Here is a 16,048-nt window from a genome sequence, read left to right on the forward strand (position 1 = left end):
TTCCATAAAAACTATGCTTTTGTATGTGAATAGTGAAGAATAGTAATTGAGCCACTTACAGACAGTAAGTTAATCCATGACATTTAGGTGGCAAAAATATAGGAATTTGCTTGACTAAAGTCACCCTTATTTAAAGACAAGAATGCTTCAAAATTACCTTGAAGTTGATTGTGTAGCTTCTTTTTTTCAGGATCCTCTGACTCCCCTTCCCCATCACTGTTATTCCTGATTTGGAAATGAGAAAAAATGCTGAAATACAATAAAAGAGACTGCTGCCTTAGAATAAAAATCAGAATGCAAAAAGCAGAAAAATCACCAGTCTGAGGAATGAAAGAAACTTTGAGATGCTTTCCGATCTCTGCAAGTTTACATCATTGTACTCCCGCTTTTCTACACCACATTCTTTCTAATTCACCTCCTGACCATTTCAACTTCCTCTTATGGATCTAAGCCCTCTTAACACACTTCTACATGCTATAAGCCAGCCTCTAGGAAACAAAAGCCCTTATATCGAGTAACATAGAAGTGCTAAAATGGTTTACTTGTAGACATTGGCACTTATTCCCTATCTGGAATTGCAACAGGACTTGGTCAATTCCATCTAGTACTATGAAACTCTACACCCTTGTCTTGTCAGAGCAAAAGCAAACTGGAAGTTAAAAAAGGAAAAAAAGAAACTAGATAGTGAACAACTGGAGTGGGGGTCATGAAAATACACGTAGCCTCCGTGGTATTACCAATGCCTTCTGTTATACAACAGCAGAACACAGCACAGGTCAAAAAATAAAACTGATGAGATGAGTAGACAATGAAGGAGACTGAAAATCAGGTGAAGTTTCAAGAGACAACTGAGCAACTCTAGCTGTTCAGGGCTGCTAAAATAGGCAATCCCACCAGAAGGTATCACCTCGAATCCATCCTCTCTCCTATCCCTATAAAGACAGTAGCAAATGCAAAAAGAGGCTCCGCTTGTTCAGGTGGCTCTGCTTGTTTAGCTCTCCAATAAGCAAAATGAAAACCAAATCTAATAAAAGGAAAGCAGTGGAGAGACTAGGCAGCAGCAAGGCATTAGAGTGATTCAGTCCATCTTACGGAACATCACTCTATGTAGAGCTTTGCAACCTCTTATCAAGTGTGCGACAGATAAAACTCGGGCCACAGCAATCACCAGTCTGAATTTATTTTCTAGTTAGTAAGTATTTACATGTAGAAAAAAATTTAAGGGTCATCGGGCTCATTGCCATTAAATCTGATAAGCACGTGTTAATCTGAAACAGCTTTCGTTCTTCAGTGGACTTCCTATGCGAATGTTTGCACATTTAGTAAGCAAGAACAGAAATGCCTGTGATGCTAATTCATGTTATTTTTCTTTTATTAGCCTACTTGATTTCAGCATTAGTAGTCATCTGAAGCATTTAAAAGACACTAGTTAAAATGATCTTTGAAGAGTTGAACTTCAGAACAAGCTGAGTTCAGGAAGTATTTTGCTTTACCTTCTCAAAAAACATACCCTTTTCCATCAGCAGGACCAGACTCTTTAACTGGTTTTGGTGCAGTTTTCTCTCTCTTTTTCAGATATTCTTTCAGCTTTTCTGCTCTGTCCAAGTATTCTGTACATTTCATTCTAATGCTCTGCTTTGCTTTATCACTCTGTGCTTCATCTAAGAGTTGAAGAGAAACAATGCTTTGTTAACAGCAAAACACGTGCCATCAATCTGAAAACAAGACTAAATCCCTGTCTTCTTTATATCTTATCAATATACCTGTCTCAAGGCTCACTACATAACCAAACATATCACCTACCAGAAATCAAATACACAACTGAACAGTACTTTGGCTTAAAATTTGACTGTAAAAGATTAAGGACAATGGCACTGGAAGTTTTTCTGTCAGCCTTTCAGGCTGCTATACGTTGTCTTAATAAATCCTTTTCTAAAATAGCTCATCAAGAAGATGCTTGTGCTGAGCAATTTTTATTTAGAAACATACTTTATTTATTTCCATAGCCTGCTAATTTTAAAAGATGTTCCCATCAAAGAAAAAAAATTACATTAAACATCTGAAAGAGCTATGTGTAGTGTAACAGCCACACTGTTCTCTTAGTCAATAGTACAGTATTTCAAATCAGCAATCAAAATTTAAGATGTTAGCTTTATGCATTAAGTTTCCAAAAGTACATCAGTACTGTTAAAAGCACAGAAAGTGATATTCTGGTAAAGTCCGCAAGATATAAATGGGTAGGAAGTGATAAACACAAATTATCCTAAGTGACCATTAAGAAAATAGTGGTTTTTTTCAAATCATGGAAATCCGTAAGTGTGCTGATGTCAGGTGAGCAACCCTAACCCACTTCAATTAGGGCTGTATCTACATTAAGAAAGCCCACTCCTTGCATACAAGCAGTGGACATGACCCAAAAGGTACACAGAAGTGTAAAAAGAAAGGCATAAAATAATAATTAGGAGAATATGGAAACTGAAGAAAAATTACAACATACAAATCCATCTCACACATTTTGTTGGCCAAGATGAACAGCAAGACATTAAGGAGTGAAAAATGGCAGCAGAGAGGTTGTAGAATGGCAAGCGGCATGAGTTAAGGAGCAAAAAACGCTCCACAGATACAACAAAGACCTCTTGTGTAACACGTGGTTTTCAGCACAACAGAAATACAGGGATCCCTGTACTTATTGTCACATTTCCTCACGCGCAGTGGTCAGCCTGAAGCACTGCTACCGAAGTCCAGAGGAAAGACAGCAAACCCCTGCCTCCCTGTCTTAAAAAAACCTAAAACAAAACACAAGTAAAAAGTAATCTGATTTCTTAGGAGAATGGAGCAAGCACACAACACAGAAAAGGCCAAAGCTGCAAAATATATGACCTCAGTCAAACTACAATTAGCAAGTATCACCTAATGATGAAAGTAAAAATTTAAATACTGATGTCATCGTTAAGAGATTACTCTGTGCCATTTGACTACTAAACTCTACTTAATCATCCAATACATTACACTTACATTTAACAACATGGAGAAAATACTGCACAGCGTGTTGGTACAAGCGGAAGGCTTCCTCATAGTTTCCTGCTTTATCTTCTTGCGCTGCCTTGCTAGCGAGGTCTATTGCTTTCTGTAACACAAGCAAATAATTAAGTGCTGCGTGACAGCATTTTGCATGATCAAAGAGACATTTTAAGCTGTTGCTCTGGCGGTTTTTTATGGCCAGTTTTTCTGCTCTTTGACATTTACCCTAAAAAGTTGAAGGCAATTGATTGCAAGTCTTAGGCGGTGCTTTGTACATGGAATCACGGAATCTTCAGAGTTGGAAGGGACCTCTAGAGATCATCTAGTCCAACTCCCCTGCTAGAGCAGGATTGCCTAAAGCACATCCCTCAGGGCTGCATCCAGGCGGGTCTTGAAAATCTCCAGAGAAGGGGACTCCACAACCTCCCTGGGCAGCCTGTTCCAGTGCTCTGTCACCCTCACCGTAAAGAAGTTTTTCCGTGTATTTGAACGGAACTTCCTATGTTCTAGCTTGTGCCCATTGCCCCTTGTCCTGTCGCTGGGAACCATTGAAAAGAGTCTGGCTCCGTCCTCCTTAAACCCACCCTTTAGATACTTGTAAACATTAATCAGGTCCCCCCTCAACCTTCTCTTCTCCAGGCTAAAGAGTCCCAGCTCTTTCAGCCTTTCCTCATAAGGGAGGTGCTCCAGTCCCATAATCATCTTGGTTGCCCTACGCTGGACTCGCTCCAGTAGTTCCCTGTCCCTCTTGAACTGGGGAGCCCAAATGACAGAGTATTTCTATCCTTTTAAAAAGGGTGATTAACAAACTGCTGAAACTTACTAGCACAGAAAAAAGCGTAAGTGACAAGCATAAGTTTCCATGTACTAAACTGAAACTACTACTGGTTTGTCTATGCAGTTTTCCTTACCAGTCTCTTGCATTCATCACGCAAAGATTTGCAAATCCATTCTAAGTTTTTTCATCAGAGACCCAGACACTCTGAACTATGACTGATGACATCACTAAGCCCTGTCAATAGCAGAGTCAATACAGGAAGTCCATGATTACAACGCACTGCAACTAACACTATCACTCTTCCAACCCTAAGCTGGGAGACATCTTCAAAGACTATTTGTCTGGCTTCCTTAGTTCTTGATATCCAAGTGAGAAACACTAATTACTGCTCCAGGAGGAGGGGAGAAAAACCCACACCAGACGAAAACATATCCGAATCACGAGCACCAAGTTCTAGAAGTTACGGACGGATTTTTGTTTGCTGATCTTGTTTCAAATAAAACCAACTGTGATCTAAGCCATCATATAGCATACACTGGCCTGTGGATTTGTTGATGTCACCGTTATTCCTTTGCTCTCAAGTGCTTATTACCTTTTATTACACTTTGCTCCTTGGAATGCCTATACCACTTCAGGACAATTAAAACTGTCAGTTTGAACGACAAGTTCATGTAAGTTTAAAGACAGCAGTTGGTTAGCCAGAGTTAACTAACACAAACTATAGCCCCACACATACTTTTCCACATTCAGTCAATTCTTTTTCCTACACATTGTTAGCACACTCAGGATGATTATTGTAATGTCAGGGAGCAAGGGAGAGCTTCAACTGCAGCAAGGAGTTATCATTAGACATTCCAGTATGGATACTCTTGCCACTATCCAGACGCTCTGATGTGTTTCAGGCAAAACAAAGCTAGTTAACAGTAGCCATGAAAGAAGAAACAGCATACCGCTTTGTGTTGCTGTCTTGGAAGCAAAGACCATCTCATCAGATCTACCCGAAATCAAAGAGTAATTTATTTAAAAACAATGACCCAATAAAGCAGATTCTACAGCTCTGTGGTGGCAAGTGTTGGAACACTGTAAGCATCTGTTTCTTTGAAACAGAACTCAGCCTTTCCTTTTTGGAGAAGCTATGAGCTGATAAGCAGTTTACCACATGCAAATGTGCAGTCCCCTCCTTGCTGCTCACCTTGTGCTAGCTCTGTTAGGCTCCTCTAGGCACCATTCGAATCCAGCAAAAGAGCAAAAACTAACCCAGAAAAGAAGTTAGTTTCCTCTTAAAATTCTTATGTGCTTTTAGCGACTTAAATTCCATAGAACAGTCCAATGATTCCTGGATCCAGTACAACAAAGACAGTCATACATGTGAGACTAAATCAAAACAAGAAATGGCAAAGACCACCTGCTAAAACTGAATTGTGAGAAAACCAGACATTTTGCAGCCCTGCTCCTCTGAAATAGAAAAGTCTACATCATGTATGGACTGGTTTTAGTATACTCTATTTTTGTAAATACCCATAAGACTATTACTTTGGTATTAGATTCTCTGATCTAGTACTTCATTACTTCAACAGGCATCCTAGTCTGTTCCTGTGATGAAGAGGACGGCTATCAAACAGGAAATAATTTTTTATAAAGTTGTGTGAACCAGGGCATAGACAACCAACTCTAACTATCCATAAGGCACAAACTGTATTTATGAGGCTACAGTTTGATAGTTTGATGAACAGCACCCTCAGAAAGAACATCAGCTTAAACAGGTTTCATTCTCGTTCTCCTTATTCTAGATCCTAAGATATCTCCCCTGGCCTTGCCAGTGTACACGTTACATGGCTGTGATGAGCTTACAGAAATGATCATGGTTCAAAACAGCTGAAGAGAAAACGAGTATTTTTAACACAGATCACGTCTGGATCTGTTTTGCCAATTAGCTGCAGAAGCGATTACACAGCCCCAACTGAGGGTTAACACAAACAGGAAAACAGAGCAGGCAAAGACTTCCTACAGCCACTACTCTTAGAAGAAACCTAACCCAAACGACGTGTCCGGACCACGCGAGGCAACGCAGGTTCCCCGGCGGACATCAGGCCCCGCCGCTCCCGCGTCCCTCAGCGCTCCTGCGACCGCCGGCCAGCCGGCTCCCCGTCCCCTCCCCGGGGACCCGGCGCCCACCGCCAGGTGAGGCCGACGAGGGGGCGGATTCACCTGCGGCCTCCGTGACTGCCGAGCCCGGAACCGAGGCCCCTCGCCACCCGGCCCGCGCCTGCCCACAGGGGCAGCCCGCGGCCCTCCCGCCGCTGTCCCGGCCCTGCCAAGCAGGAAGCCATTGCGCTTCCTCCGACCCCGCCCGCAGACCCGGCTCACGACATCCCACGGCCGGCGGGGGCACCCCCAGCTCCGTCCCCTCCTACCCGCGGCCCCCCGACCGCCGCCGCCTGCCGGCTCCGCCCCGCCCCGAGAAGGACCGGCGTCGCTCTACCTCCAGGCTGCTGTTGGTGCCCGCCATAGCGGAGCGCTGGAGGGTGGGGAAGGAGACGGGAGAAGAGAGCGCGGGCCCGCGGCTGCCGGTGGCGGAGCTCCGCGCTCCCCCTGCCGCTGCCGCCGCCGCCACCCACAGAACCGAAACCGCGACCTCCGCCAGGCGCTTCCGCACACCCACCGACCCGCTTCCGGGAATCTGACGTCAGTGCCATGCGCCGCGCCGCGCCCCGCACCTGAGCCCCGCCCCGCCGCGGGGGGGGGGGGGGGGCCGCTTTGCGCATGCGCGTTTAGTTGTATTTCTTTTCTTATTTACTGGCAAAGATTTTTGCACTGCGCCTCTAATATGTTGAAAGGTCGTTGATGGGGTTTGGGGTAAGAGTAATTTTTTCCCCTCTCTCACACTCACTTTAAGAAATTTTCTTGCAGGGCCGCCCCCAGCGGCACCGTCTGCCGCGCGGCCTGGTATGAGGGCCCGGTGCTTTTGTTCACAGAAACCGGCTCCTCACGAGCTCAGGCGCAGTCGCGAGCAGTCAAGTGTTGCTCACCCGTGGCTGAGCGATAAAACTCGGGTAACGGGCGATGCCGGCAGGGCGTGAGGGAGGATGTGACTCAGAGCACGGGACAAACCGGTTTTGTGAAGGTGGCGTGCTGCGCGGGTTTATGGGCGTCTGCTAAATTGGTGTCCTGTCCTTCCCCATGCTGCTGTAATTCCTCTGGGGCTGGAAAGGAACATCTGGGGAACTTCACTAGATTCACAAACCCCATTCTCCCAACCCCGTCCAAGTGTAGTAGCCGCAATGCAAGTTTGACTTAATAATTGTGGTGCTGCTTCGTGAGTTTGTTTTGCAATAAAATAGTTCACTGGACTTTTTTGATAGCCTTTGGTCTACTTTTTATCTACGTTTTACTTCCTTGTAATTTTACTTGTTAATTTACTTCCTTGGGGATAATTTCCCTTCTCTCTTTCCCTTCTCTTTCTGATAAGTGAATCAGAGTATTCTCAAATACATCCCTGTCACTAATATTTCTGTCTGTGTCATCTGTACCTATGATTTTCAAACCTGTAATGTTATATTTCGCTTTTAGACCTAGGTTTAAACCAATAAGTACATCACAGGCGTGTAAATAGTAAATGCCTCTCCAGTCACACTGAACTGGCTTCTGAAACTCCAGGAAAAACAACTGGTTTCTGCGAATGTGAATAAGATTAAAAAAAAAAATCAGAAAAGGCACATGTGTCTTTACAGATGACAGGCTAAATCTTGTACTCCTTACTTAAGTCTTACTCATACAGTATTTCTACTGTAATTTGCCTTTGCAGCTAGTTTTGCTGAGGAAAGACTGGCTGAATGCTGAGTGACATCAAGATTAATTCCTGAGAAGCTAATGAGGTGTCACGTCAAGGGTACTACTTCAGTTTGAGGGACAAGTACAGTCACCGTATCTAACGCTTCCCATTGCTGCGGTTCCTGTGTTACCGTGTTCTAAGAATCCATATCATAATGATTGTGTACAACGAAGTGTAATGAAAATAAAACATATTGAAGATGTTAATATAGGTACCTATTGGCCTCAGGTAAGCCTGTCTCCTAATTGCCCGGGGCATTGTTACTCACATTGCTATGACGTTCGGTGGCACAGATACACGATCTCCCGTGTTTCTTCAGGCTGAGCAAGTTGTCGTGGAGAACGCTCCCTGCTGTCGTCTCTTGGTATGGAAGGAAGGGGACCAGACTGCATGTTGCGTGAACACCTTGGGCCAAGAATAGATGGATACGTCAATAAAAGAAGTCATGTCTACAGCACAGCCAGGCCTCATATGTGTGATTCTCCTCCACTGTGGCAGCTGGGAGGTGGCTAGGGATGAGTAATGTCAGTATCAGAGTGAGACTTTGCTATTAATTAGATGACATAAGAGCCATGCAGCTAAGGGAAATCGCTGCCATAACTTAACAGCACAGGTAGGCAAGGCACACAAGAAAGGCAAGAAAATACAACCTCTATTTTTCTATATTTTTCAACCTGATGAAATGACGCAGAAGGATCAATCCGACCCAGGTAACAAAGGCTGTCAGTAACAAAACTGGCAGGTAAAATTCAGGTTGTCCAAGTCTCGTTACATTACCTTGATCCTGTTCACTGTACACACAGTGAGCTCATGCACCCAGGACTGAACCTCCAGGCTGAACCACCCCTGTGTCTCTGGAGGTAAAACCAGTGGGTGGGAGTGGCAGAGGCTTCCCTGGACAAACTCAGCCTTTCGAGGAGAGCCTGCAGGCTCAGCACAGGCGCAGGGGAGAAAGAAGTGGCCTTTGGGCAGGCATTTCCTCCATGCCCAGCTCTTGCCCAACCTGAGTGTCACTGGTCGTATGTCGTGGCCACATGCCACCCATCCCTTCCCACACACCTGGTGGTTTGCAACTGGGACAACCTGCTGCTGCTACCACCAGCCACCAGTTTTAGATTTTGTTCTGTAGGAATGATCGGTTCTTGAGCAAATATGAGATGAGGTGGCTTCTAAGGTGGGTCAAGGCACGGCCATGGCCTGTCCCACTGCCCCAGCCAAGAGCAGGGCAGCTGGAGGCACGGGGGCAGCCCCAGCCCTGGGCATCAGGCATCTCCCCGGGAATGAACCACGGCTGGGCTGGGAAGGGCCGTGGGGTCACAGGTCAAAGAATCCAATTTAAACCAAGTTCGGAAGATGAATCATCTACTTCTGCAAAACTGGCATTCAAAACCTAACATTTCCTCTTCCGTCTTCTACTTTTACATTCTGGCTTGAGAGAACATGAAGCCTGCTGGAAGACCTTGGTCTTGTTCATCCATTTCACTGGGAAGACATTCAAAAGTCTGTGGTGGATGGTGGCAATACATTTTCTGGCATAGTACAGTAATGGGTCTGGTTGTGCCTCCACAAAAATTTAAATTTGGACAATAAAATTTAAATTTATACCTTTTGAGATAAACTCATTGCATTTCTTAGTTATGTTATTTTTCACTGTACTTCTGGTTTAGTTTTTAAACTTGGAAACTGAAAATATGTGAATGCTTGATACATTATGAGCAAGTGAGCAGCTGTGTAATGCTAGTTACCGGCTGGGGTTAAACCACAACAGCACAGAAATAAAAATGTAGCTTATTTTCTTAAATTGTGAGATTTAAAAAAATTAAAAGAAATTTAAGAATTAATACAGTCCACTACCATGTTTTTTGAACATCGTTTAGCATAGTGAGTTTCAAGACTTTTTTTCTACTGTTACGTGAATACCAACAAAAATTGTCAGGAACAAAAATGAAATCTGAAACAATATTTTTCTTAGCTTTGCCTGTGTTGTCTTCAAGGATAGTATTTGTCCTATACAGCATAAGCCTGAGAATTTCTGAGGATTTTGTCATCATGAACTCACCAGACAGGGACACTCATATTGACACTCTGTATATTGGCCTAGAACAAACATTTCATCTAGGTCTTCTCTGCGTGGCGTTTCGTATGTTAGGTCTTGTGAACTCATCGAGACTGAATGGAATAAAATCTCCTCGATGATAACTTCATGCGCGATTGAGCAGATGTGGCTTCAGGGCTGTGTTGGTTGACTCATATTCATTAAGATATGCAATTTTGCCAGCTGCAACTGCCAACTCTTCTACCCATATGTGAGTTCAAGGAGGGATTTTGTGCTATGCAGTGTTGAGTTTGGTGCAGCAGCATTTTTCTTTGAAATGTCTTCACAGTCACAGCGTTTAACAGGCTTACAGCCCTATTCAGTTCAGAGATTTTATTGTTAACAAAATTAAAAACTGTTCCCCAGCCAATGTTTCTTTGAGTTTAAAAAGCTTTAAGTTTGGACTGTGCACTTTGGGTTGCTTCACATTGCCTTCATTTATATTTTTGATGACCTGTAGAATCCTTGGAAAAACTCCTAAGGATGTTGTAGATGCTCTCATCACCTGAGGGTCTTTTTTAACCACTGCCCGATTTTTCAAAAATACATGCTGTAATCCAAAGAGAAACCATGGGTCTCATAAAATTGGCAGATCGGGTTCTACAGCCTGTGTTATGCAAGGGTTCAAGCCAGCTGGTTGTCACAGCTTGTGTCTCACTCTCTTAAAAAGACACAAATCTGTGAGTTGACCCAGCTTTTCTTTCTGGGAATCTGCTCTCCTGTGCAATAGAAAGCCTGTAGTGTTTACTGTTGCCAGAGTACCAGAAATCTAAATTGTGTTAGGCAATGAGAAGTAGAAAAGCAGTTCCGCTCCAGTAAGTACTTTGGAAAGGATTACCAGACTGCTCTGCACAGATGAAAGGGCGATAACTTCTGCCATTCCAATTTACAGCAGAATAACTGAATTTAGCTGTTGCAAACCAGAGTCATCCTGCATGAGTAAGTTTAAAAACCGAGGTGCTACCTCTGATGCTTCCAGCAGACTTTATTCTCATGCTAAATTCAAAGTGTTTTTTGCCTGTGTGACTGTAGAGAGCAGTGTTTACAACATTACTGAATGACTCGCAGTCTGAATGAATAAGGGGATAAAGGGGAAGAGAACTGCTCTGGGACTAGACCATACTGCCGCTCCTTCAAAGAATTTTTATTCTGAATGGTGGTTTGTCTTGTCATTTTCTTCAAAGTGGTATTTTAAGAAGCAAGGGTCTAAACATGCCCTCTGCTTCAGAGCTGCAGAAGACCTTACATACAGAAGATCTCTCACAGTTCTTTAATTCATGGGAGGGTAGGAAGAAATGGGGCCACCCAAGGTGTCTTCCAACCAATATGTTCCGTCTTTCCACAGTACAGAAGATGCAACGGTGGTGTTACGGGGGAAGGAGCACCGCAGTGGTAAGACACTTGCTGTTGTACCTCTCACTTATGCAGGCTCAGGGGAGCACAAGGAAGTCCCACAGCCACCAAAGGCCAGCCGCTGTACTGGGAGTAGCAGGCTGTGCAGCTACTGCAGTCTTGTCTGCACGAGGTTTCTGGGCTAGCATTTCCCGCTTAGATCCCTCTTTATTAATCCCTAAGCCTTTTAATTAGGCCTTGTATAGAAAGGAGCAGAAACTGGATAGAGAAGTCATTTAATTTTCTCTTCATGCAAGCCACTCTTAGCAGAATAATTTTCATCTCAACCAGGAAGCTCTTTGAACCAGGCTGTTATTCTGCCATAAGCTGTCTGTAATCCTTCCACACGTACAACACTTTCTCCACACCTTTCAATAGAATTCTCACTAACAAGCCTTTTGCCCTGTTTTACCCAACACCCACTGGAGTCAATAGTCACTTTTGCAGTGGGCTTTGAATCTTGACCTTAGATAGACAGATGGATAGGTATTTGCATTACCAAAAGTTCCTGTAGACCTAATTACATCTTTATGTCCTACTCCTGTTATATAAATGTTAATGTTATTGTGTTAATAAGTTTATTAGCTTGCTGGAATATGCATACAGTATCCTCTGAAGTTTCCCCATTAAGGGGACCATTAGATCTCAGAAGAACTGAAGAAAGCTGCTTCTCAGTAGGTCATCTATCACGAGGGTAAATATAACTGGGAAAGTGAAAAGGAAGCATTCTATTGTCAAGTCCTAGCACTTTCTTTTGTAAAATATAGAATAGTTTTTTACAATTTACAGCTTTTTTGTACTTTTCCTATTATGGGCTAATATAATATTCTTTTCTATGTGTTTTGTGATGCAAGTCTAGTGGTCCTGGGTTAGCGGTCACATGAGCTGAATCCACTGCTGAGTATGGGAGTAGCTCCCTTGCTTTCATGGGCACTAATCATTTTACATTAACTGGGGTTTTGGACCATTTGTTGTACATTTTGCATCTGGAAGTCAAGATAAGTTTGCAGGTATAACTTCTATAATTTACTGATCATACAGACAATGTGCAGGGTGTGTTCCTTCAAGTGGTGCATAAGAACGCACACTGTGATTTGTTTGCCTTTAACAGATCTGCCAAATACCAACTGGAGAAGCAAGAATTAACATGTTCACACTTCATCTTAGCTGCATTCACGTATCAACAAAGGCCTTCACTCCATCCTCTACTGAAAACACACAACAGGAGAAAATTCAGCCTGTGAAGGCACAGCCATTTCCAATGAAATATTCAGCAAATATTGATTCTAAGCTTTTATTTTCCTTTAGTATGCATATATTCAGGCTGTAAAACTGCACTAAGCAACTCTGGGAAAGTGTGTGCCTTCACCCACATTAATCACACAGACACATAACTACTTGGATAACAGAATAAAGTGACTTACCTGCTGATGACAATGGATAAAAGAAAGAGGGGAAAAATCCCTAATTCTCACACCCCCTCCCTCTGTACATCATAAGGAGACATTTAAGGGAGTAATACAAACACAGAGCTGGAAGGGAAGCTGTGTGTTAGAGTCCAGGTCTGCTACGGTGGGCAGTGAAGGTCACAAAATCCCTTCCAGAAACTGCTGAAGCTCTGAGTTAAAACTGGTCTGGTGTCTGAGGGACAGGGCTGCTTGGTCCCTTTACTCCTCTTGGGAAAGGTACTTCTGCTAGTTTCCCTTATGTCAATGATGTGATCTCCTCTCTCTTTAGAATTTCCACATTGATCTAGTCACAGGAGCAATCCTATCCCCATACAGATTTTTTATTTTTGAAGGAGGATAATTCTAAAATTGCTCCTATGCTGTTAGGAACTTACTGGTGGCCTATCATGCTGCCAATAATTCAGTAGTTGAGGTCCTCCACAGATCTATAATCAAGCACAAAAAATTGTGGATATGTAGAGAAAGCATCCTCAGTAACAGTGCTCCCATGGTAAGGTGGTTTCAGTAAGGTGAGTCCATTCACTTGAACAATACTAGGGAGTGGCACTTCAAAGATTTGAAAATATCACCAAATGGGAAAAAAAAGTCTGAGGAAACACGACGAATGTGAGTGTGTTTGCATTTTTTCTGGGACAAATGTAAGGCAGGTGATTTTTTGAGTGACAGTTCCAACCTGGCAAAGGAAGCTGGTGCAGTAACTGTGGGCATCAGTGACAAAGGAAAAAGAATATTATCTGTGTCCCCATGAGATGGCACCCTGAACCAGCAGTGCACACAGGGATGGTTTCAAAATTTTTTCTTCCTGGAAGGAGTGGATCAGAGATGCTTTAGTGAGAAGTAATTAATCCAAAGCATTGACTCTCTGCTTTTGTTTCACCGAAGTTGATCTTAGTCTTTGTACAGTGGGAAAAAGATAAAGTTTCAGAATAATGTGTCAGGGGTTTTTGTCTCTTTTACATATATGTATTTCCTCTTATATTTTGGCTTCCTAGCTGTATTGCGAGGCTATTTTCACAGGCTCTTCCAAATAGTCAGTCAAATCTATTTCTTTATTAAGCTGATTTATTTGTATTACACCAAGCATTATGCCCAGTGGGAAGCATTGGGAGCAACGCCTTTAGGGAAAATAGGCAGATCCTCAACAACCTGATTCCAACACACGGAATCATTCATTTCCCATTCGCCAGATTAAAGGCTTTGTTCTCACTGAAAACTGTCAGCTGTTTAGTTGCCTATTTCATTTTTTTCCCAATTAAATGTATAGCTCAGTCCAGAACAGCCTCGCTTAAAAAAAACCAAAAGTGAGCACATGTCAGTGTGAGAAATTACTTTCCTGTCCGTTATTAGAAGTAATCACTGGTGAGTAATACTTCTACGTCAGCAGACATGTCTGAAGAAAACTGTATTGCCACCGTACGTGTTGAATCAGTGTGTTGCTATGTGACACCATCCTTTATGCATATCAGTGCAAATGCCTTGGGAAGAAAGAGAAAAGAGAGTCACTTTGTTACTGTTCAGTTTGTGTCTCTCTCAATAGAACCGTAGAATAACACTTTATTCTTGCAAGTGTTATTTTAATTTCGAATTAACTTGTGGTTTCTAACTGTCGGTCTGATCTTTGCTAGTATTTCCTATGAAAATTAAAAATACATTGGCTATGGCTTATTCCTGTTGCTAAATAATAATCTAGACCCATGTTATGTGAGGAATATGGAAAGTTCTGCTGTGTATACCTGTTTACAGACACTGTAATCTTACCCCTTGAATTTTTTTAGTTGTGTTAAAATTGTAGGTCGCTGTGTCAAAATAAAAGTGTACAAATGGCTTCCTATCATTGGCTTCCTTGCACGATCCAAAGCTTACTGTGAAACCTGTAACTCGATTAGAAGACGTTTCATTACACTCAGCATAGAAAGAATGCACCAATTTGTTCTATTTATTATTCAGTCCCACTTGTAGATGATTTCCCAGTGGTTGATCTCCAAAGCATGACAGCATTAATTGCAATCAGACATGCACTGAGCATTACTGAGTTTGGGGAAAAAAAGAAGAAAAGACTACAGTGGACGCTTTGAGTCTCTGAAATAGTTGAAATAGTTCTCCACGCTGTGTTGAGCAGCAGGAGTATTCCCTCCCCCTGAAAATGAGTTTGTTCGCAGGGTGGAGAGAAGGAGGCTGTTTTTCTTTCCTTTCCAGCAGCATGTAGGAACAGCGTTCCGAGGAGGTGTTGAGAGGGAGTGGTGGGGAGAGCCGGGGAGCCGGGGCAGAAAACGGGCTGACTAACAGGAGAGTCACCTGGCTGGTTGCAGCCCTTCTGCAACAAAGCATGTCCGGCTTGTTGGCTCATAGGTGACGATGCACACATGTAACTGCTGGATCCCAGTGTCCAGCAAGGTCTTAGTTTGTGTTTTTTCTTTGGGCTGTTGAAGACCTGGAAGAGTGGGGACAAAAGCCCAGTTATTACTTCATCAGTAGACTGCAACTTATCTGAGTTACAAGGATTATGATTTCAATAATCAAAGTGTTCCACATCACACCCTCATTTTTTCTACCTTATTTATTTACCTTATTTTCTGAGATTCTACCACAGTAGAAGCTGTCCAACTCACAGGGGGCTTAAAAATAGTTTTGATTCTTTGATAAGGAAAAATCCTGTTATTAGTTCTATCATTTTTTTTTAACTTGGTGGCAGAAATATAGGTCATAATAGGTGTGTGTTGAAAATACTTTGAGATTAAATTGAACAAGACTAATTTAGTGAAAGGTAAATGCAGGAGGCGGAGAAGGTGATGCAACTAGTTGTCATTCATTCAGACTGAGAAAGTGTGTTCCTGGACTGGGGGAGAACCACTTTACTTCTTGTCCCTTGCAAACCTCAGTTACCTGAGGTTAAGCATCTTCTACTTTTCACATTAACGTCTTCTGCTTTTCCACATCTTCCAGGTTGGGCTATAAGTAAGGCTCAGTCATATGTCAGGAATTCCCATAAATATGAATAAAAAGCTACTGAGAAGTCACAGTTAGTTTAACATTACTTCCAACAGCAAATGAACCCAAAATATCCATTCTCAGGAGAAGCAGGACTGCCCTCTGAACTGCTCATTTACCCGTGCCAGTGTGGACTCCTTCATTTGAAGCATCACAATTCCAGTAGTGATTATTAGTTTCATGGCACCACAGCCAGAAATAATTTTCCAGCAGTAACTAGGTCAGGCTGAAGGATTCTGTACAGCTACATAGTGCCAGACCTCAACTATCAAAGAGTAATTTTCCAGCGGAGGGTAGGTGATGTTTACACACCTCCAGCTTGGCAATGTAGAGTCCTTTCCCTTTTCCACTGCCCAGCCTTTAAAAGAAACTGATGCATCTACTTGCATCTGTGTTTCCTATGCATCAATAGCAAGGAAATGGACCTGGTGAGTTGTGCTGCCTCTGTCAAGGCAGTCTGGCTGTTGTCCCCG

The 16,048-nt window shown here is 42.9% G+C and overlaps 1 protein-coding gene across 7 annotated transcripts in view; it reads right to left on the bottom strand.

The window, feature by feature from the left end:
- Nucleotides 1-6,465, bottom strand: part of VPS4B (vacuolar protein sorting 4 homolog B) — a 28,281-nt gene extending 21,816 nt beyond the window's left edge. For 3 of the 7 annotated variants that reach the window (XM_054189633.1, XM_054189632.1, XM_054189634.1), the window contains exons 1-4: nucleotides 6,282-6,465; nucleotides 3,016-3,127; nucleotides 1,511-1,661; nucleotides 158-225 (exon numbers count right to left, since the gene is read on the bottom strand). In XM_054189633.1, the coding sequence (XP_054045608.1) occupies nucleotides 158-225; nucleotides 1,511-1,661; nucleotides 3,016-3,127; nucleotides 6,282-6,308 (358 nt within the window). In that variant the 5' untranslated portion in view covers nucleotides 6,309-6,465. The other 4 variants (XM_054189638.1, XM_054189637.1, XM_054189636.1 and 1 more) reach the window with 4 other exon arrangements.
- Between the last annotated feature and the right edge of the window lie 9,583 nt (nucleotides 6,466-16,048).

This window comes from Rissa tridactyla, chromosome 2, assembly GCF_028500815.1.
Source record: "Rissa tridactyla isolate bRisTri1 chromosome 2, bRisTri1.patW.cur.20221130, whole genome shotgun sequence".
Classification (NCBI taxonomy): domain Eukaryota; kingdom Metazoa; phylum Chordata; class Aves; order Charadriiformes; family Laridae; genus Rissa; species Rissa tridactyla.